General features: G+C 43.4%; 1 protein-coding gene across 5 annotated transcripts in view; it reads left to right on the top strand.

Annotated features, from left to right (window-relative positions):
• The first annotated feature begins 4,568 nt into the window (after positions 1-4,568).
• STYK1 (serine/threonine/tyrosine kinase 1) overlaps positions 4,569-21,925 on the top strand; it is a 30,121-nt gene continuing 12,764 nt past the window's right edge. Inside the window, exons 1-9 of one of the 5 annotated variants that reach the window (XM_065572050.1) lie at positions 4,872-5,649; positions 6,078-6,212; positions 14,742-14,851; positions 16,871-17,008; positions 18,094-18,360; positions 18,958-19,139; positions 19,727-19,810; positions 21,212-21,420; positions 21,719-21,759. In XM_065572050.1, the coding sequence (XP_065428122.1) occupies positions 6,190-6,212; positions 14,742-14,851; positions 16,871-17,008; positions 18,094-18,360; positions 18,958-19,139; positions 19,727-19,810; positions 21,212-21,420; positions 21,719-21,759 (1,054 nt within the window). In that variant the 5' untranslated portion in view covers positions 4,872-5,649; positions 6,078-6,189. Of the gene's footprint in view, positions 4,777-4,871; positions 5,650-6,077; positions 6,213-12,710; positions 12,852-12,881; positions 13,014-14,741; positions 14,852-16,870; positions 17,009-18,093; positions 18,361-18,957; positions 19,140-19,726; positions 19,811-21,211; positions 21,421-21,718; positions 21,760-21,925 lie in introns of those variants that run through there. The other 4 variants (XM_065572060.1, XM_005295722.4, XM_024110154.3 and 1 more) reach the window with 4 other exon arrangements.

Here is a 21,925-nt window from a genome sequence, read left to right as displayed (position 1 = left end):
TGGCCTGTAGCAGTGCATGGGATTGTTCCATGCTCAGTTCAGGAGTCTGCACTTGTCCTTATTGAACCCATCCGATTTTTTTGGCCCAATCCTCCAATTTGTCTAGGTCACTCTGGACCCCATCCCTATCCTCCAGTGTATCTACCTCTCCCCCCAGTTTAGAGTCACCCGTGAACTTGCTGAGGGTGCAATCCATCCCATCATCCAGATCATTAATGAAGGTGTTGAACAAAATTGGCTGCAGGGTTGACCCCTGGGGCACTTTGCTTGATACCAGCTGCCAACTAGACATCGAGCCGTTGATCACTACCCATTGAGCCCAACTGTCTAGCCAGCTTTCTATTCACCGTATAGTCCATTCATCCAATCCATACTTCTTTAACTTGCTGGCAAGAATATTGTGGGAGACTGTATCAAAAGCTTTGCTAAAGTCAAGGTATATCACAGGAGTGACCAATCTGAGCCTGAGAAGGAGCCAGAATTTACCAATGTACATTGCCAAAGAGCTACAGTAATACGTTAGCAGCCCCCCCACCCCACATCAGCCCCTGCGCCCTGCTCCCAGCACCTCCTGCCCACCGGCAGCCCTTCTGATCAGCGCCTCCCCCTCCCTCCCCGCACCTCCCGATCAGCTGTTTCGTAGCATGCAGGAGGCTGGGGGGGAGGGGGGGAGGGGGAGGAATGAGGGCATGGCAGACTCAGGGGAAGGGGCGGGAGGGGGTGGAGTGTGGTCAGGGTCTGTGGGCAGAGCCAGGGGTTGAGCAGTGAGCACCCCCCGGCACATTGGAAAGTTGGCACCTGTAGCTTCAGCCCCAGAGTTGGTGCTTATACAAGGAGCCGCATATTAACTTCTGAAAAGCCGCATAAAGAACAGGAGTGCTTGTGGCACCTTAGAGACTAACAAATTTATTTGAGCATAAGCTTTTGTGGGCTACAGCCCACTTCATTGGATGCATGTACTGGAAAATACAGTAGGAAGATTATATATATATATACATACATAGAGAACATGAAATAATGGGTGTTACCATACACACTATAAGGAAAGTGATCAGTTAAGGTGAGCTTTTATCAGCAGGAGAGAAAAAGAACTGTTTATAGTGGTAATGAAAATGGCCCATTTCCAGCAATTGACAAGGAGATGTGAGGAACTGTGTGTGTGTGTGTGTGTGGGGGGCGGGGGAATAAACATGGGGAAATAGTTTTGCTTTGTGTAATGGCCCATCCACTCCCAGTCTTTATTCAAGCCTAATTTAATGGTGTCCAATCTGCAAATTAATTCCAATTCAGCAGTCTCTCATTGGAGTCTGTTTTTGAAGTTTTGTTGTCGTAATATTGCGACTTTTAGGTCTGTAATCGAGTGGCCAGGGAGATTGAAGTGTTCTCCAACTGGGGTTTTTGAATGTTATAATTCTTGACATCTGATTTATGTCCATTTATTCTTTTACGTAGAGATTATCCAGTTTGGCCAATGTACATGACAGAGGGGCATTGCTGGCACATGATGGCATATATCACATTGGTAGATGTGCAGGTGAATGAGACTTTGATAGTGTGGCTGATGTGATTAGGTCCTATGATGGTGTTCCCCTGAATAGATATGTGGACAGAGTTGGCAATGGGCTTTGTTGCAAGGATAGGTTCCTGGGTTAGTGTTTTTGTTGTGTGGTTGCTGGTGAGTATTTGCTTCAGGTTTGGGCGCTGTCTGTAAGCAAGGACTGGCCTGTCTCCCAAGAGCCGCATGTGGCTCTGGAGCCACAGGTTGGCCACTCCTGGTATATCCTGTCCACCACTTGCCCCATATCCACAGAGTCAGTTATCTCATCATAGAAGGCAATCAGCTTGGTCAGGCATGACTTGCCCTTGGTGAATCCATGTTGACTGTTCTTGATCACCTTCCTCTCCTCCAAGTGCTGTAAAATGGATTCCTTGAGTACCTGCTGCATGATTTTTCCAGGGACTGAGGTCTGTAGTTTCCTGAATTCTCCTTCTTCACTTTTTAAAAGACAGGCACTATATTTGCCTTTTTCCAGTCATCCATGACCTCCCCTGATTGCCATGAGTTTTCAAAGATAATGGCCAATTGCTCTGCAATCACATCTGCAAACTTCCGCAGCATCCTTGGATGCATGGACTTGTGTATGTCCTTGTTTCCTATCTTTTAACCAGTTAAATCAGTTTAACAAAAGAGTAGGATCACTTGATAACTGCCCTACTTTGGCTGAAGTGTCTGGCACCGGTCCATTAGTCTGACCCAGTATGGCCATTTTTTTATTGTTATGATTCATTTAAACCAAAACTGGACAGAGCACTGGAGATTATACTGAACGATCTTCCTGAGATAGATAGAATGCATAAGATACATAATAGGTCTTTCCATTTTTAAATTTGTATAAGGAAAAACTTTATAATCTTTTCTTTATCCTCCAGGTAATTCTGCTCCCTCTCTTTAGAAATTTCTAATCAGTAAAAGGTGAGAGGGTGAAGTGGAGACAATGGCAACAGCAAAGTTTTCAAGAAAAATCTAATTGTTAGACCACCAACTGTACTGTTATCTTCAACCCTGATGAAGGTTTGCTGTGAACATAAGTAGATTGCATGAAGGAGGACAATGGCTCAGGGGAATTGTGGGAGTGAGAGATTGAGTCTTTCACTTTTAGGTCATCTATTCTAATTCTGACTCAGTTCACAAAGGAACAGCTGACTCATGGAGATCATGGAATGGGTGTGGAACCTTTCACCTTTAGGATACCGCCTTCCATTTGGTCCCTCATTGTGGAGGCTTAGGGTGATCAATGAATCAGCTGTAGAGCCTTTTAAATATAGGGCACTTCTTTTAATCAAGCCTCAAACTGGGCTGTGGAAGTGGGGCCAGGCAACCTGTCACTTCTAAATTACTGGTTCCAGGCTGGTTGCAAGGGAAATGAATACCTAACTGGGATTTAGGAATAGGATATAGACATTTCATTTCCAGTGCATTGGCTCCATTCCAATTCCATGCTGCTACATACTTTAAATTGTTCCTATCTAATGATTGTTCATGACTTTTTAAAATAATTGGGGGTAAGAGTGGTTGTTGTTTGTTGGTATTTGTAATGTGGGCAGTTAGCCATTAGGAACTGGGCTATCAAAACTGGCACTCTTGTTGGCAGTCTGATCAGAGAGGCCCAGGACTGAAATGATCAGAGTGACTGAATTACCCTCTCATCTCCATAAGCATATTGGTAGGGATGGTATATGTCTGTGTAGTTTGCACTGTCACTGCTTGTGCTGTTGCTGTTCTGAGATCAACACACAACTTGAGTTAGCAGGGCTGTCAATCCACTACCTTTCACCAGAGCTAAAAATATCTACTTAAACAAAAGTATTTAAACAATGCTGTGTTTTCTTTATGATGTGAAAAGGAAGAAAGAGAGAGAGAGAGAGTTTTCTCCTAGCAGAAATGTTTGTTTTTCACAAGAGAAAATCTGAAAGTGTCCTGTCCCTTGAACCAAACAGGAAGAGGGGCAGGAGAGTGGAACAGGGAGGGGGACCATGTCCTGAGCTCTGAACTCTGAACTCTGCAAATACCTACTTCAACCAGTCTGACTGGAAGAGCACAGGAAATAGATTTAAAAGGGGAAATCAATAACAACTGAAGCAGCTGCTCAAAAGCAGGCTTAGAATATGAACCCCGTATCTCTCCCACCATTCTGCCTAGAGTCAGGAGGTGGGAGAAATGAGACTGGAAGAAGGGAAGCAGGTTGTCTATTAATAGAAACAGGAAACTTGAACATGTTCCCCAGGGTCTCCATGAGGAATGTAACCATAGGTGTCACCTCATAGACCTTGCACCCTGATTAAATAGAGAATAGATCATCAGCTCTTTCTATCATCTTTCAAGAGGGAACAGGGTGTACAATGGAGTTCCTGCTGTTTTCACAGAAGAGACACCCCTCAGATTCAACTCATCTGCCCTTGCACCAGTGTTAATTAGAAATAGTGCCTGGAGTTTGCACTGATGAAGTTATATCAATGTCTGTAACTGGGGCAAATCTTCAAGGCAGATAAGGCCTCACTGGTTCCTAGTGAGCAAGAGTCATCACAAAAAAACCCCACTTTCATTGACACTAATTTTCCCTTACTGCCAGTCTCATTAGAAAGCATTGATGGACCAGAGAATCAACAACGCTCTTTCCTACTTCAGACAGGCAGGCTGTACAGTGAAGGGCTAAGGCACGATGGTCGAGGGAGGTGTGGGGAGCACCGCCACCATCTGTGCTCAATCTCTTCTGTGGATAAATCAATTTCCTCATTCTCCCACATTGTCAAACCATCATCTTTTACCACCACTAATATCTACCCAAAAGAAAATCATAAGCACAACACCAAAGTGTTAATGGGGAAATGGTTTATTCTGCTCCAGGAGGTTGATTGTGATCATATCAGCATGCATCTCTCTCCAAAGCCACCTGCAGCATGTTATTGCCTAGGAAATGGACTCTGTGTCTCAACAGCAGGTGATATGTAATTTCCTGTTGTAATATAACCGCCACGCACTTTTATTAAATAGCTGAGCAAATAACCCTGTACCCATTCGCATAACTTGATAGCAGTAACATGAAACTCTAATGGAAGGTTTTACAGTGGCAGCTGAGGTGACTTCTGGAACTGGAATAGCAGTGTGTGCTGCAGATCAGGATTGAGGTGCACTGACTGAGCTGGGTGTGTGACATAGGACTTGAATAGCAGGCGGAGCTGCTAGTCAGGAATCGGAAATGAGATGCATTGGAAGAGGTTTGTGAATATCTGAAATAGCTGTATTGAGATGAAGAGCTGTGGTAGGTCAGGTCTGAGGGGCATTGACAGAGCTGTGTGTGAGCCTAGGACTGCAATAGCAGAGGGGCTGCAGGGTAGGACTGAGGTGAAGTGGCAGGTTTATATGTGAAGAAAGCTTGCACTGCCTCTGTCTATATGGCCAGCCTACCCAATGTTATCAGTTTTGTCTCCCTCTCTGAGTCACTAATTCACCCACAAAGGGAGGGAAAAAAAGTAGAATAAATATTTGGAAAAATCTCTGCATATTGTCCTTCAGGATCTGTTCTGCCTGAGAAAGGTTCCCTGGTGTCTGGAGCCTTTAGCTTTTGGGATTTTTTTGGTACAGATTCTTTATTCTGTGCACCAATTCTTTCTGAAAAATATGACAGAAGTGTGTGACTTTTGGTGTTTTCTTGTTCCCCAGTTTCTCTTTTTCATTCTTTCTCTGTGCCTCTGTTGATCTGTGTTTGTGTTTGTCTTTTTTTCTCTTTCTTGCTTACTATGTTCTGAGGTCCCCGCCCCAGGACTCTCTCTGGCCTTTGCTGTCAAAGCTGCAGGGGGTATTTGTATGTGGAAGAGCCAGGCAGACCCGTTTTACCAGTGTGTGTGTACCAGTCAGCCAAAGTGTTAGAAATACAATCACATGATCTCCCTGGGGAGACAGCTGAGAAGACTTTGAGGAGCAAAGAAGGGAAGTTGGGCAGGTCCAGGGTACGAAAATCACCAGGAAGGAACTAGTCCCGGGAAACACACAACATAGCCGTCAGCACTGTTGTGAGATGCCTAGGAAAGAAGCAGCAGATTGGAGCTTCAGGAAAAGGCTACAGTGTCAGTAGAAGGGGTTTAACTCAGGTAGGCAAGAGAAAACACTGCTGGAAGCTAATAGATGATGTATATTTAAACCTTTGAAAGAAATTTTACTCGTGTGTCATCCAGCCTATGCTGTGGCTCTTTAGCTATTCAGCTGTTTGTGCTGAGAATACCTGTCTTTGTAAATGCCAGTGGTAATGGTGATGTTGGGGCAGTGGGGTTGGGGGAGAGGGAGGGAAGAAAGGAGCTGTGTAGGGGACATGCATCTCAGTTCTATCTAAGTGAAATGACTTCTAGGGGACTTTTTGGATGAAGAGGAAGATTTTTGCACAAAATTAAAGTCTGCCCATCAGAAACAAGGGAGTTGAAAACTCTAATGTAAAGAGATGCTGTACACATTGTATATAAGTTCTGTGTTATGTATGTGTGATACATACCTATGGACCTGATTCTGATCTAATTTACATTAGGTTTACATCATATATATCTGGTTCAGGGTAGAAAGCATGTCCATTTTATGATGAGCTGGACTGAATCCTCAGAACTCACCCTTCAGTGCAGCTTGAGGAGCTGTGTAATAGAATGGAAGCAACTTGCAATGACAGGTGAGGGATAAAGGGGACAATAGTTCTTGCTCTATGGTCTATGGGCTTGTCTACATTTAAAATGCTGCAGCAGTGTGGCTGCACTGATGCACTTGCGCCTTTGTAGTGCTTCAGTGAAGAATTAACTTATGCTGACAGGAGGGCTTCCCCTGTCAGAGTAGGTAATCCACCTCCCTGAGAGGCAGTAGCTATGTTGATGGGAAAAGCCCTCCCCCCCGAAAAAAAATTTAGTGCTGTCTACACCTGGAGTTAGGTTGGTATAGCCGTGTCTCTAAGGGCTGGTCCACACTAACCCCCCAATTCGAACTAAGATACGCAACTTCAGCTACGTGAATAACGTAGCTGAAGTCGAAGTACCTTAGTTCGAACTACAAGGTACTTACCGCGGGTCCACATGCGGCAGGCAGGCTCCCCCATCGAATCCGCGTACACCTCTCGCAGAGCAGGAGTAACGGCGTCGACGGCAAGCACTTCCGGGATTGATTTATCGCATCTAGACAAGACGCGATAAATCGATCCCAGAACATCGATTGCTTACCGCTGAACCCAGAGGTAAGTATAGACGTACCCTAAGTGGTGTGGATTTTATACCATCATAAGTTGCTAGTATAGATCAAGCCTGAGTGTACAGAGGGACATTGCCAGGTTTTCAGGATCTCTCTGGGAAGTCCCAGGATCTAGACAGCCAGTAGAAATGATAGCGGGGGTGTTCTGAAGGAAGAAGAGGAATCAGCAGACAAGGGGCCCTGTACACCAGGTATGTAGCTTTTGATTAAATATGTTCTGATGGGGGCCAGTTTTGCAGGCTTAAGGGCTGGGGGAAAAGTTATTATGAATGTTTCCTTTAGTGAAAAATAAGTTTTCCTTGTCATTAATTTCAGTCTGTTGCCCCTTTTTACCTGAACAGTTAGCCAGTATGTGGGGCCTTGCTGGGTTGTTTCTGTCAGCAACCATTTCGGATGCTACATTTCAGATGTATTTTTTGGTGCAATCCTGTTTATTTGCAAACTGTGTACATAAAGTCATGTTTTTCTGAACGCTACAGAAACAAGCAACAGCCAGCAGTTTCCTTGCTCAGAGTTTCCAAGCCTGCCTGTCCAATGTGTTCTGTGCCCAAGAAGCTCTGTCTCTCGGCTCCTTTTCAGGGCTATGCTCATGACTGCTTCTCTGACTTTGTGGGCTTCCTGACTCTCAGACACAGTTTCTTGCCAAACAATCCCTGTGTTTGCAACCAGTCCCAACAGAAACCCTCTTAGGCTATGACTACACTAGAGAGCTTACAACAGCCCAGCTGTACCGATGCAACTGCGCTGCTGTAAGATCTCTTGTGTAGCTGCTCTTTGCTGACAGGAGAGAGCTCTCTTGTCGACATAATTAAACCACCCCCAATGAGTGGCGGAAGCTACGTCGGCGGGAGAAGCTCTCCTGCCAACACAGCGCTGTACATACTGGTGCTTATGTCGGTGTAACTTATGTCCTCAGGAGGGTATTTTTCTCACACTGCTGAGCTACACAAGTGGTAGTGCAGATATGGCCTAATTCTCCTTGGGTTAGCTGTTGCTCAGGCCTTTCCATGTGGCTCAGTCCCTTGGATGGTGGCTTTGTAAGAATCATAGAAGATTAGGGTTGGAAGAAATGTCAGGAGGTCATCTAGTCTAACCCCCTGCTCAAAGCAGGACCAACCCCAACTAAATCATCCCAGTCAGGGCTTTGTCAAGCTGGGCATTAAAAACCTCTAAGGCTGGAGATTCCACCACCTCCCCAGGTAACCCATTCCAATGCTTCACCACCCTCCTAGTGAAAGAGTTTTTTCTAATATCCAACCTAGACCTCCCCCTCTGCAACTTGAGACCATTGCTCCTTTGCTCATTGCTCCCCAGAAGGCACTGAAATTTGAAACTGAACTGAAGTGTCACTTTTATTTTATTACTTGCATTCTGAGGGAAGAATGGGCTGTTGCTCTGGTTATTAACTATAATTTCTTATTTTTTATTACACTGTCTATTATCGGGTTATGGCTGTCCCAGAGCAGGTGTGAGGGCAAGTGGATGGGATTCAGAGTGGTGGAATGGATAAAAACCTCAGGTCTAGGAATATGAAAAATAGGGAAGACCTATTCATGGATATGCACAGACACATGAATAGACTCAGGCCAAATGTTGAAGAGAAGAAAACAAGAGCCACCTCTGACAAACAGGAGAGGCCCAGGCAGGAGGGCAAGGAATTGAAGCAAGACTACTTCTGAAAGGAGATGGAAATGAGAATGGAGGACAGACAGCTCCAAAGTGAAGTTTTCATTGTGTATAAAAAGGTTCAAGAAGAGATGTCAGAACAGCTGACCCAACAATTTATCTGCAACTGCACTAGTTGCCAGTGCAACACTTAATCACAGAGCAATATTACAAATGGGGTTTGCCCCTTATTCTCCAGCTCCTTCATATCTGTACCCAGGGCATTATATCTCTTCATATAACAGAAACAAGGTAGACTGGAATCCCAGACTTGGTCTACATAACCAACTTATGTCAGTATAACTACGTCATTCAGGGGTGTGGTTAATACCTACCCCTAAACGCTGCAGTTATCCCGACTGAAATCCTGGCTTCTCCTATCAACATTGCTACCGCCCCTCTGGGAGGTGGAGTATCTACGCTGATGGGAAAAGCTCAGCAAGACACACTGTATGAACTGTAAAATATTAGCTCTGTTACCAATGCTTGTGTAAATTTGATACACGGGTTTGATGTTGAATGCTTGTTTGCATATAATAAAATAGATTATTGAAAAAAACCCTTCACTTGTTGGTTTTTATCTATCACTGTTCTCAGATATTGCTAGAATATTCTTTGCTGCCTTGCTGCGTCCGACTCGAGGGCCTCAGAGCTACTTTTCATAAGTGTCAGCAGTCATCTTTCTTACTGAGCAAGCAACAGAAGATATGAATTCATTCTAGTCTCTGCTTTTGAGGAAAGGGCTAGTAAGTAGCACTGGTACCAGAGAATCAGGGAGTTTCCATGCAATTAAGAGTGTTTTTATAGTTGATCACTCTAGTTCTGACTTTCTTTCTGTTACATAATTGTAAATCTCTATATAGATTCACATTTGTATGTCTACACATACTGTCTGGAATAATATTGTAGTTCAAGAAATACCCCTGTATTCTTATTAGAGAGCAGGTGTCTTTTATTTAATTTTGTCTTTTGAAACATTTGTGCTGGTACAAGGTGGCAACCCTGGAGACTGAAGTGCTGTATTTATTCTCAGAAGAGATATGGCATAGGCAGTGGCAATGCAAGGTTCCTCATTCTGCCTCCACTAATTTCCCTTAACCCTGACCTTGGAGGGACCATTTTTAAGGCAGAAGGTAGGTTAGTCTTAAGAGCCTGTTCCATGTTTGGTCTCTGCTGAGACAGTCAGCAGGAGGCCAATTAGTTTGTGTTATAACCATCTATTTGTGATGTGAACACCTGAAATAAGAGGAACTGGACTGAGATCTACCAAAACATTTTATACAGACCACCCAAAAACTATCCGATGGTAACACCTTTCAGTCAATACTGAACTGAGCTGAGCTGGGTTCACTTTGTCTACTGAAAAGTGCAAGTCTCTATAGCCTGGTAGCAAATGTGCTAAGCCAGCCAGTCCCCTCAGGAATTCATTTGCTTAAACTCTTTTTAAACACCACGTAAGTTGAACACTTCATGCCTCTGGATACAGTTTCATGCTTGTTACACAATTAATTAGCAAAGAGTGTATTTAGAATGGAACTGGGAATTGGGAAAGGTTAAATTCCATATAACCTTCTCTGTTCCCATGGCTGTAAAAGGGGGATAATAATACTTATCTACCAAACAGGGGCTTTGTGATCAATCAGTTAATATTCGTGCTGCACTTCAAAGCTGGGATCCTAGCACACAAGAATTGCTATATTGCAGATCAGAAGAGTGGCCCATGTAAAGTGCCAAGTGTTACTAGAATCAATTTGTGCTTTACATTGAAAATAACACTGAAAAGTATTTCAGAAGATTATTATAATTTTGTTTTAAATGGGATGGTGTCCTGGATTTCGCCCCCACTTGGTTCAATTTTGCTGGAGGGGCTGTTGTGTGAATGGGCTTGTCTAAACTAGCCTTTGACTGAAAAAAATTCTTTCCATTGCTAACAGAAGTGCAGTTCCACCAAAAGGAGCAACAGTGGGAGTGCCAGTGCAAATAAGGTGCTGGTCGCTGCCAGCTATTTTATCACCAGCTTGCGTAGACCTGCCCTGATCATGGATAGACAACACAGCAATTAAAATGACAACTTCCTGTATTAATGCTCCTGCCACAGCTATTGCTGATGGAGTGTACCAGTATTAGCAACAATGGGATTTTTTTTTCAGAGAAAGGGCCGGTGTAGATACAGCCTTCGTGTCTAAGATGCTTGTGTGAATTTGTTTGGCTCTGAGCACCTTTGTGACCGTACAAGCACATCTGTGCATAGATACAGGTCTGTGCGCACAGACATGTCTCTGGGTGTGCATATGTGTGTAAGTGTAAATGTGCATTTTTTTTGTGTGGATCTGCATGTGTGTCTGAATGGGGGACCAAATTCATGTATTTATTTGTGTGAGTGCTTATGTGTAACTGGGAATGCAAGTGCCTAAGATTGTACCTATTAGTGACTGTGTCCATGTATTTGTTCATGACAGTGTACGTGTATTATACCTGAGGTGGGTTTACTTAGTTTGCTTGCTTACAAGGTAGGGCTGAAAGGTTTGGGTTGATCTTATTGACTTTTCAGTAACAATCGTCCGTCTGGTTGACTCTGGTTTCAATGATTTGCTCACTTCGAAGCCACTCCCTGAAAACAGGTGAATCTGCTGTTGCACTGAGCAGGAAGAGAATTAAAAAATGAAATACAGCTCTAGCTGGGAATTCCCAAACTGCTGCTAATAGACTCATAGACTTGAGGCCAGAAGGGACCATCATGATCATACAGCACATTTCAGGCCCTAGCTTTATCTCATTTTGTTTCTTCCCATCTTTTTTCCTATGCACATGTCAAACACCCACCTGTAATTGTATCCTAAAGTCAGCTCTGGTGAGTGTTTTCTGTACCACCAAAGGCTATAAAACTTATTTGTGTCTGTAAGGAAACAGCGCAACACTAACAATTGTGTTGAAATGCAGCAGCCTTGCACTGTCTGCTCTAAATCATGCAAGGACTTGCAGGATCAAAGCCCTAGCAGCTGTGTAATGGTCTGTATGAAATGTCTTAGTTGGCTCTCAGGGCCAGGCTTCTGGGCAGGAGTATTGTGAACAATGTCCCACTGGTCCAATACAAGTACAGTGAATGAATTTACTCACTTTTCTCTCAGCTGCCACCATTCACCACAGTAACTCTCTCAAACAATTTAGATATAATGGGCCAGATCCTCAGCTGGTGTAAATCAGTGCAACTCCATTGGCACTATGCCAGTTTGCACCAGTTGAGACTCTGGCCTCATGTGTGAGTGACTAGGTCTAGCTGCACAGGGAGGGGGTGGGCACACATTTCTGACTTTCTTATTTGACTAAAATTGAATCAGTGTCAGGGCTGTGATCAAGGCTTTCCTGAATACTATCCCACTGCTGTGTTGTGGCCTACTCCAAGAGCACTGATCAAATTACTGGTCTCCATTTTCTAATTCACTACAGTCATTTTCTCTCTCTCTCTCTCTCTCCCTCCTTGTACCTTCAATCTGAAAGAAAGAAAGAAAGAAAGAAAGAAAGAAAGAAAGAAAGAAAGAAAGAAAGAAAATTAGGATGGCAACAGGAGCCCTTCCAATGCACATATGCATTCTCCCAGGAGTAAGCAGGAAAACACAAATATTCCTATAAAAACATTTGCATGGTCATGAGTTTCCCCTTAATATTGGTGCAAACAAATGCTTGCACAAATATTTGCAGTAGGCAAATAAGAATGGATGTGATGTGAATATGGTCAAATTGAACTTAAATTAGAATTAAACAGAATAGGGTTGTCATGTTGGCCTAAAACCTAAGCATTTCTCATGACTATGCTAAAGAAGTGTCAAGCAAAATTCCCCAGGAAGCTTTGCAAAGTCAGGTTAAGAGAGACAATAAAGAGTTATTAGGAAGCAGCTTTTATATTGCTTATAGTCCGGAAAATATATCTTAAGGTTATAACCTATTTTTTTCCTGCTGTTTACATTTTTTATACTTTATGATTAGCTGTGCTTTGCAAAAAAACACATTTGTGTTTAACTCTGATTATAACTGAAATACAAGAAAGGCGCATATGGGAAACATAGCATGTCTCACAGGTGCCTAGGGAATATTAGTTATAAAGTTACCTAATATTAGTTAGGTATATAAACTTAATGTTTAATTGGTTAAAACTCTTGTTTTAAACCCACGCTAAACTCTGCAGTTAAAAGGTTACACTGTTGTGATACTTTGTTATGCTGGAAATTTAGAGCAAATGTAATATATAAGCCATTGGCAACAAGATTGACCTTTGTCAATGATTGAATGGTACCAGTCATGTCACTTGCCACAAATTGTAATGTGGGATAAATATCCTGTCTATAAAAGTCCATTGAAACTGCTGTAATGCATACCAGTGTGGGTGGGCAGGCCTGATGTTCCAGGATTGGTAAGTTAACCTTTTCTGTTTATGCTGTTTGATCTTAGCTGTCTAGTCTATGATTAGTATCAGAGGGGTAGCCTGTTAGTCTCTATCCACAAAAACAATGAGGAGTCCGGTGGCACCTTAAAGACTGAATTGGCTTGTCATCACTGGTTCTCCACTTGTGAGGTAACTCCCTTCTCTTCATGTGCCAGTATATTTATGCCTGTATCTGTAATTTTCACTCCATGCATCTGAAGTGTTTTTTTTACCCACAAAAGCTTATGCCCAAATAAATCTGTTAGTCTTTAAGGAGCCACTGGACTTCTTGTTGTTTTTGTAGTCTTTGATTAGTAAACCAAATTTGAGCTTGACCAATTGATGTCTCAATCAATAAATAATCAAAAGAACCCATTATTTACAATAGAAACATTTTTCATTTTTCACCCCACTCTATGTGTAGGAATTACAGCTATGTTATCTTGCAAGGCTCATAACATGATATGCCAAATGACACATATACCTATATGTTTTATAGTTTTACCAATAAGCTGACACATACCTGGAAATGTTTACTAATATTGGCATTAGAGCTGATGCGAGTTTGTCACTGACATGGTAAATAGTCACCTGCCTGTATTTCACAAATGTATATACTATCACCCTGTCATTGGAGTTCAGGTGAGACAATTTAAAGGCAGATAGAATGTGAAATATGTATAGTAGAAAAAACAGAGTTGTACAGTAGAAAATGCCGCTGTTGCACAGATGATATTGTGAAGTTATAGGTGTGCTGTCATATGTTATTTGATGGTTCAAATATTTGTAAATTGCTCTTTGAAAAGTGTGGGATGTACAGCCAAACAACTATGATGAACAGAATTATTGGTATGAAACTGTACCCCTGCATATTGTACAGACTTGCAGCTGTAATGGCCACACCTAGATACTACACAGCATTATGTACCAGTACCTTCTGGCTGCTTTACGCATCTCAAGTAATACAAAACTGCTGTAAATCCATATGACTGGGATGGTTAAAGAGGGTTTACAGCTGCTTTGCAATGCCAGAGTATCACAGAGCAACTGGTGTGTATTGGTGAATCTATCCTATGTATGTAAGAGTGAACAATTGGTAGTTATAGAGATTTCCATAGATAAAGGGGCACTGTACATAATTACAGGTGTAAAGTGTCTCTCCTAGGGAGTACATGAAATTACAGGTGTAAAGGTGCATATTTGAATGTTGCACAGAATGTCAGGTGTAATGAACGTTAGAGAGAATTACAGGTGTAATGAATCACATGTATGAAGTTTCCTTACAGATCTGATTATGTCTGTAATATGGAATCAGTATTGGAGACCTTAATGAGAAAGCTGCTGTTTCTTAGTATATATTCATGATGCAATAACATAGTGCAAGCACTCTGGTCAGGAATGCCAGAATGGTGTGATGTGGTGTCTTATGCATATGCACCTGATGTTTTATAGGCCTGGAGATAAAAGACTGAGTTATTCCAGCATCTGAAATGTGATTTACACAGATAATTTAAAATATGAGTGAACTAATGTCTCTTAACTTGTGCACATGTGCCTGCCTGAGGAATCAGAGGTATCTGACTCTCCCTCATGGTACTGCAGAACAAACCTAGGCTTAGTAAGAACAAACCTAGCCTCTGCTCCTGTACTGAGATACCATCACCAGAAATTGATTCCGACTATGCCATATTAGACCATTAACCCCTAGGTGTCCATAGCTCTCCAAGTCTCTGATTCTCTGAGTTGCTTCCTCCCTCTAATCTGAGGCTGGATTAGAATCAATGACAAAGAGGGTGAATAGCATAGCTTCTCACCCACTTTCCCAGCAACCATCTGGTCCTGCCACTGTATTTATGGTAATGTTTCATATCTGTGCAGTGGAAATTCCAGCGGTGAAGGACATGCTCACACCGAGCTGATCATGGCAGGGGACATAAGGAGACTCAGACGCATGCTACTGGAATGCAACAGCAGTGACAAGTTATGTGGTAAGATTCAAGGCAACTGTTTCCTTGCCTTTTACTTTTGTGTGTCCAGGTCTCATAAACTAAGCAGCAGGACCTGCTCAGTCAACTTTGAGCCACCCTCACCTCCAGAGAGTGATTTGATTGGGCCTCCCCTGCAGTAAGTCCCAATGCACGACCTCTTCTTCACACCTGCCCCCATCGTTTTGCCTTTCTAGCTGAGTGTATTGGCTTTGTCACTCAGGGTGGAGAACAAAGAATATGTTTCCAGCACTGGCTTATATGGCTGGGTGGAAAGGATAGGGGAATGATGGGTGAAGATTTCCTGTTAAACAGGAGGAGCAATGTAACACCCTGACCAGAGTTCAAAGGGAGGTATACTAATTCCACTTGGGGGTCAAATTATTATCATCACAGAGCTCTGAGTCATCCCAAATCAGTGTTGCACTCACCCCAGTAGCACTAGAGTATAAGCAATAAACAACACAGAAGCATTCTCACTGGGATGCCCTGCAGCTGCAGGCTTGGCAGCCTTATCTGTTCTGGTTTAAGCAGGGTTGGACTTGGACAGCATTTGATGGGAGAGTTAGCTAGAACAGTGCCTAGAAAAAATGGATACCTTAGAAATACTTGAGATAGGCAGACCACCAAGGGAAACCCAGATGCTGCAAGAAATGCTGTTTATGACTCATTAGGGGAGTCTTTTCCTTCTGAATCACTACTGAAATCAATTCCCTGCAGGAGGTTACAGGAAACCATCTTTTGGTTGAGACATATAGATGAGGTCTTGACCACATGTGGTCTTTAAAGATCCCATGGTACTTTTCAAGGGACCAATATTAATAGGTGCCAAGCCCCATCAGCCCCTATTAATTTAATTGGGAGTTGAAGGTACTTATCACTTTATATGAGAATGGCAGCATCCCAGAGTATTGTGACCCAAGAGAGTAAGGATGTTAACCCCAGCATTCTGGCCAAATTCCAAACCAGTTAATTTACTCTTCCGCCCTAATATCTCCCCCTCCCCCAGTATTTTAATGGGAGAAGTTATTCACTTCACCTCAATTACACTGTTGTACAGCATTGTTGACATAGAATGGCTGCCAGGCTCCACCCCAGAGCCAGCTGCATTTCATTGGTGAGTGATCCCTAAATGTACTGGCTAACACTTTCAGTCTTCATATACAAGTATGTGGCGGTGGAGGAGGTCATGCATTCACCCTATTGAGGAAGAAGATAATAAACTCTTCTGGGTTCGTCCACACATCTGCAAGACTTGTTGTGCCTGGAGGGGGAAGCTTAAGACGGGAACCCCAGTCCAAGGGTTGGTAACTGGGGAAAATTATTGTGCCTCAGAGACAGTTGATTACAGGGATAGATTAGTGAAGAGGGAGGCAGTCATTGATCCTGGGATTGCCTGGACCAGGTACAGAGTGGATGTTTACCTAAAAGCTGGAGGGAGGGTGTAGGGAAGGACTCTACCCCTGACCATGACAATAAAATGCCTATAGATAAGCTGGGACCAAGGTTTGCCCATGAGACTGAATGTCTTGTATTTCCCTTTTCTTTAGTTTGGTCTTCCCTGTCCCTGGAGAGGGGGAAAGGTGTGTGTGTGTTGTTATTTTTTGAGAGAGACTCTTTATACCCCAAGCAGGGGTAGGAATCTGTGAGTGTCAGAGGAAGGAAGCAAGCCAAACTGTGGTCTGGGGGTGGGTGGGGGAGAGACTCCAGGAGATCCCATCCACCAAAAGGCACCTAAAGAGGTGGCCTGATATTCAGAGGTGAAGAACTCCCTTTGACTTCAGTGGGAGTCTTAAATAGTCAGCCCCTCTGGAAATCAGGCTAGCAGTTGATAAGGTACTTAGATACTACTGCAATGAGCACAGCATGGATAGATAGCTCCTTCATGTTGAAAATTACTAGAATGGACTATTGTTATGGTGTTGTACAGACTCTGTTCAGTGTGGGAGTGTTGTACACACTGTGATTTCACTGAGCAGTAACGACTACTCCTTGTTTCCTGTTTTCTCTTTCCATTGACAGTTGTGCGTGAGTACCAGACTGAAGTGATCATCATCCCTGTCTTCCTAGTGGGTGTCTTTGTCATCCTGTTAGGTGTGATCCTTTGGCTCCGCTATCGGAGCTGGAGGTCGAAGCAACAGCAACTGCCCAGGCGCCAAGGTAACAAAGGGGAGAGAGCTGGGTTCAATGGCAAGTCTCTCATTCCCACCCCCAGGGCTGTCAGAGACTAGGAGAACTGAAGAGCCTGAGCTTGGTACTCAATGGCCTTGTCTACATTAGGAAAATTGGGACCTCTAGTTCACCAGTGGTACAGCTCCACCAGTGGTAGCAATGGTGAAGGTTGTAGCATAGAGAAGACTCAGGTACTTAGACCATTGTGTCATCTCACCCTGCTCTGAGTAGAGTTAGCTGGCATAGTGGTAAAATCACTTGAGACCTATCATGCAGGGGACATGGTTTCAAGCTGCAGTCTCTCACTTCCTTCAGGGCCAGTGTAGGCTGGCCACAGTGCCATCTGGAGGTTAATACTCAGCACTGCAGTGGATCCAGGTTCAGTTTCCAGTCATGGCGTCCTATGGCTAGGAGCACTATGAGGCTGGATTGGCTGGCATATGCTGTGTGAGTATCACAGATTTGATTCCCAGTTATAGTGGCCAATTCCCAGGAGTCCACTCAGTTGTGGCTGGTAACACAACAGAGTTGGGGTGCATTGCAAAGTGGCTAAAGCAAAAAACCCAGATTTGAGCTTGTTTTGTATCCATGCACAAAGAGCGGAACAAGTACTTCCAGTCTAAAGTGAATTGGTATTTATTAATTGGTATATATTAAAGGAATTAAGAAAGAACGAAAGTAAAGTCTCTAAGGACACTGTGTGTCTCTTCTCTGTAACAAGCTACAGCAATTCTGAGAACAAAATGGCTGCTGTATCTACACGCAGGCAGAGTTCTTATACATGTAAAGATGCAGTACCCAGAAAACAAGGGTTTCGTAGTTACATATACCATAGATTTCAGGTCTCAGTTTCTCCTGCCTCTCAGACAGGTTGGGTGGGAGTCCTGGGGAAGCAAAGTCCTCTGTCTCATTATGGGCTGGCCTACCTGAGACCAAATAACACTTCCCCATCCATGATTCCGAAAATCATAATAGAGCCAAAGGGAACAGTTCATGGCCAGTGGCAAAATGTAAAAGGGGAAAATTCATCCCCCAAACACTTATATCTCGTTTGGCTTTTATTTTTGTAACAGCTGTTGCCCCATTGCCAGCAAAGGACAAGAACCAGAAGGAACACAGTGAGTCAGAGAACACCTACATCCAGCTGAGTGAGACAACTGTGGAGAGTCTACTAAGATCTGCAGCCTTGACTCTGAAGGAACTGGAAATACCACAAGACAGACTTATACCAGGGTCCTTGGAGCTGATACACAATGGCAGTTTTGGGGGAATCTACAGAGCGGAATTGGAGACTGGGAACCCTGGGAAGACTAAGACAGTCATCCTGAAAGCCTTACAGGGTAACATTGGTGGCAGGAGTGCTCCATTTGTATACACTTCTCTGTTACCCACTAGTGTGAATCCACTAAAAATTCCCCATTCTCTAGCTCTGAGTCCATTTTCTTTCTTAGCAGTTGCACAAGGGGCTGCCCCTTTCTCTGCTGTGAGCTACCCTGCTTTCCTGTGTGCATCCCCCCAGTGATTCCTCTCTCTGTGTGTACCTCTCAATCTTTCTCTATGGCTTTGACTTCACTACAGAATTTGATCATATCTGAACATGCCTGTAAAGAGGTGAGATGACAAGATGCTGACCATGATTTTGCATTCACTGTAGACAAGCACAAGTAGTGTTCATCATCATGTCAGCTAGTCATGGTTAAACTTTGGTCTTAGCAGGGTTTAGTCACAAGCAGTATATATGCATGTTAAAGGAGGTTGTATTGCATCGTCTAAATAATGCTTAGTCCTGCCATGAGTGCAGGGGACTGGACTAGATGACTTCTTGAGGTCCCATCCAGTCCTATCATTCTTTGATTCTGTGTTGAGAATATTGAATAGGATCTTTGCTCTTCTTTGCCTCCCTGTGGTGATACTGTCTTTTTCTCTGGTACTTTCAGACACTGCTGGACCCAGTGAGGTGAAGGATTTCCTGGGAAGGATTAAGTTCCATCAGTCCCTTGGTCATCATGATAACATGGTTGAACTGATAGGATGTTGTGTAGTCCAGCTGCCCCTTTATATGATCCTGGAGGATGTGTCCCATGGGGTCCTCCTGAACTTCTTGTGGACCTGCCGCAGGGTGAGTCTGAGGAAGTGAATGCCGGACCAGTTATCATGTCTATCCTCCACCTCTGTCCATGTCTCTTACATACATCTATTTAAGAAGATATCTTTATCATGTGTAGTTTTTAATCCATCCATCCATAGACTTCTCTAATCATCCATCCATTCACAATACAACTCTTGCTTTTTTATGTATGTATATTTCCACCTAGTCATTCCCCTCCCGTCACATTTCCCCTTCCTTGCCGCTTACCCACAAGCTATGCCCACTACATTACTCACCTACCCCACCAGCCATCCACTCCTCCTACACAGCGCCTACCCTTCAATTGTCTAACCATTCACCTTTTTACCTCTTCCATGTTTGTTTTTTGATGCAATACCTGAGCATTATAAATGTTTATAAAGAATAACTATCTCAAGCAGGGCCAATAATGCCAATTTGCCGTGGGGCACGTAAGGAGAGTGATGCCTGTAGGAGGATGGAAGGGTTAGATGGTGCCATTTCCTGAAATCAGAATCTCATTAGAAAGAAGCAGCATTCCCCCTCTTTTGCTCTACTGTGGCATTTATTTGATGTGCTTTCTGCTTCTCTTTCTCTAGGATGTAATGACCATGGATGGTATCCCGTATGACCTCACGGAGAGGCAGGTATATAAAGTCGGGCAGCAGGTTGCAGCTGCCTTGGTAAGTCTGATGTAGCTGCATCTTGATTCATTTATCATGATAGGAGAGACAAAGAAAGAGCCAGAAACCCACTCTAACATCAGAGTCCAACCTGGGGAACGCTATTCTTTCAAATTTAGAATCCACTAAAAATTACGTTTGCTAGATTTAAATAGGAAGCAAAAATGGTTTTAGTTCCTCCTAGATTTGATAAGACACTGTTACTGCCTGTTTTTATTAATCCTTGAAACAGGCCAGGAATTACTTCCATTCAAGAATCTGTATTGTTTACCTGACGTAGTAGCACAAGCTGACATTTAATTAGAAAAACTGTAGTTTAAAATGGAAGTTCTCAAGAAACAGAAGAGATAAAAATAAAGGAAGGATGGTAGTATGGTTAAGGCACTGGACAAAAACTCAAAACATCAATGTTCAATGGCCAGCTTTGTCACAAATTTAGGCAAGTCACTTAAGCTCTGTGTGTCTCAGTCACCTGTCTGTAAAATGGGGATAATAATCTGTTTCTATTTAGACTGTAAGCTTTTTGGGAGCAGGGGTTTCTCTTACTATGTATTTGTACAGTGCCTTGCACAATGGGGCCTGATCTTAGTTGAGGCCTTTTGGCACTACTGGAATACAAATATTTAACCCAGCTAGAAAAAGGGTTGTGAATCTCACAAATACAATAATAAAGCTGAACAGAATATTATTAGAAAAACTCCAAATGCCCTTCTGTTTCATGAGTGAAAATGTTATAGCAAAGAAAGGGGGAAGCAAACACAAGAGTAACAGGGAAAAGACAGGAGGCAATGGGTTCCCCCACTGTTGGATTTTCCCTTTCAGCAGGACTGGGTTCCCTCACTGGATGGATTCGCCCTCCCACTTCTCACTAGTTAGAGCAGATGTTCCCTCTCAATGGACGGTCTCTCAATTAGTGATTTTCACTCTTTTAGGAATAGAATGTCCTCTTTAGCAGTAGGAGTGGGTATCACCTGACTGGTAGATTTTCCCTTTAGTAGGAGCAAGGATCTCTATTGGTGGATTTTCTCACGCCCCCTCGGTGGATTAGGTGTTGCCCCTGCTGGTGGATATTCACTATAGGTGGCTGCTTTCAGTGGTGGTAGCTGAAGTGAGTTTCCTTAGGAATTTTGCATGAAAGGCCAAAGGGCTGAGGGAAGCATGATAGGTCTTTGCGTGGTATTGGAACTTCTTGGCCTAACCAATGAGAATATGCCTCTGGTAAAAGCTCCTTGTGGTATTATGTAGGTGTTCCAGGTACACTCACCACATGTTTGGCTGCCAGGGACCCAGGTCACTGTGGTGCATGAACCATTGGTGGGGGCAAAGGGCATAAATTAATTGATTTTTTCAGTCAGTTAAAAAGAAAAACAACTGACTCTTCCCCTTTTTCCAACTTGCCAGGAGTTTCTCCAGCAGAAGAAGCTGTTCCATGGGGATGTGGCAGCGAGAAATGTCCTGATCCAGTCTGACTTCACAGCCAAGCTCTGTGGGCTGGGCCTGGCCTATGAAACCCACACCTATGGCACCAGCTGTGTCACACAGATTGTGCCACTCAAGTGGCAGGCACCAGAGCGGCTATTAATGAAACCTCCCAGCATCAAGTCAGACATGTATGGTTTGTTCTGGGGTGAAACTATATCTGGCTTTCAAATCTTATCTATCACTTTCAGTTCCTCACACACCACTTTGTTCTGATCCCCAGATCAAAACTCCACTGTAGGGCTCACCCTTGCTTCCAGCATGGAGCTCCACCTGGCGGCTCGCCCCTTCCTCCCTCTGCTCACCTCCCCAGCTCACACTCATTGTTATCATATGTTTAAATTACTACCTTGATTTTTTTTCAATTGCTTTCAGGCTAAAGATGGGAATAAGAGCTGCCAGTGAAACTGACATTGTGTTTTCTTGCAGATGGTCCTTTGGAATCTTACTCTATGAGATGATCACATTAGGTAAGGAGAAAAAATAAAATCCTAGGGAAAGGAGGGAGTGTCAAGCGACAGCTCAGACAACATCAGAATCAAGAGTGTGTGGGAAATGGCCATGGTGCCTTTTATGTCATGTGATCACCCCTCTTTGCTAGGAACTGGACTGAGACCTCTACAACTCATTTCACAG

This window comes from Chrysemys picta, chromosome 1 (genome assembly GCF_011386835.1).
Source record: "Chrysemys picta bellii isolate R12L10 chromosome 1, ASM1138683v2, whole genome shotgun sequence".
In the NCBI taxonomy this organism is placed as follows: Eukaryota; Metazoa; Chordata; order Testudines; family Emydidae; genus Chrysemys; species Chrysemys picta.
This window is presented reverse-complemented; position numbering and strand designations above follow the sequence as displayed.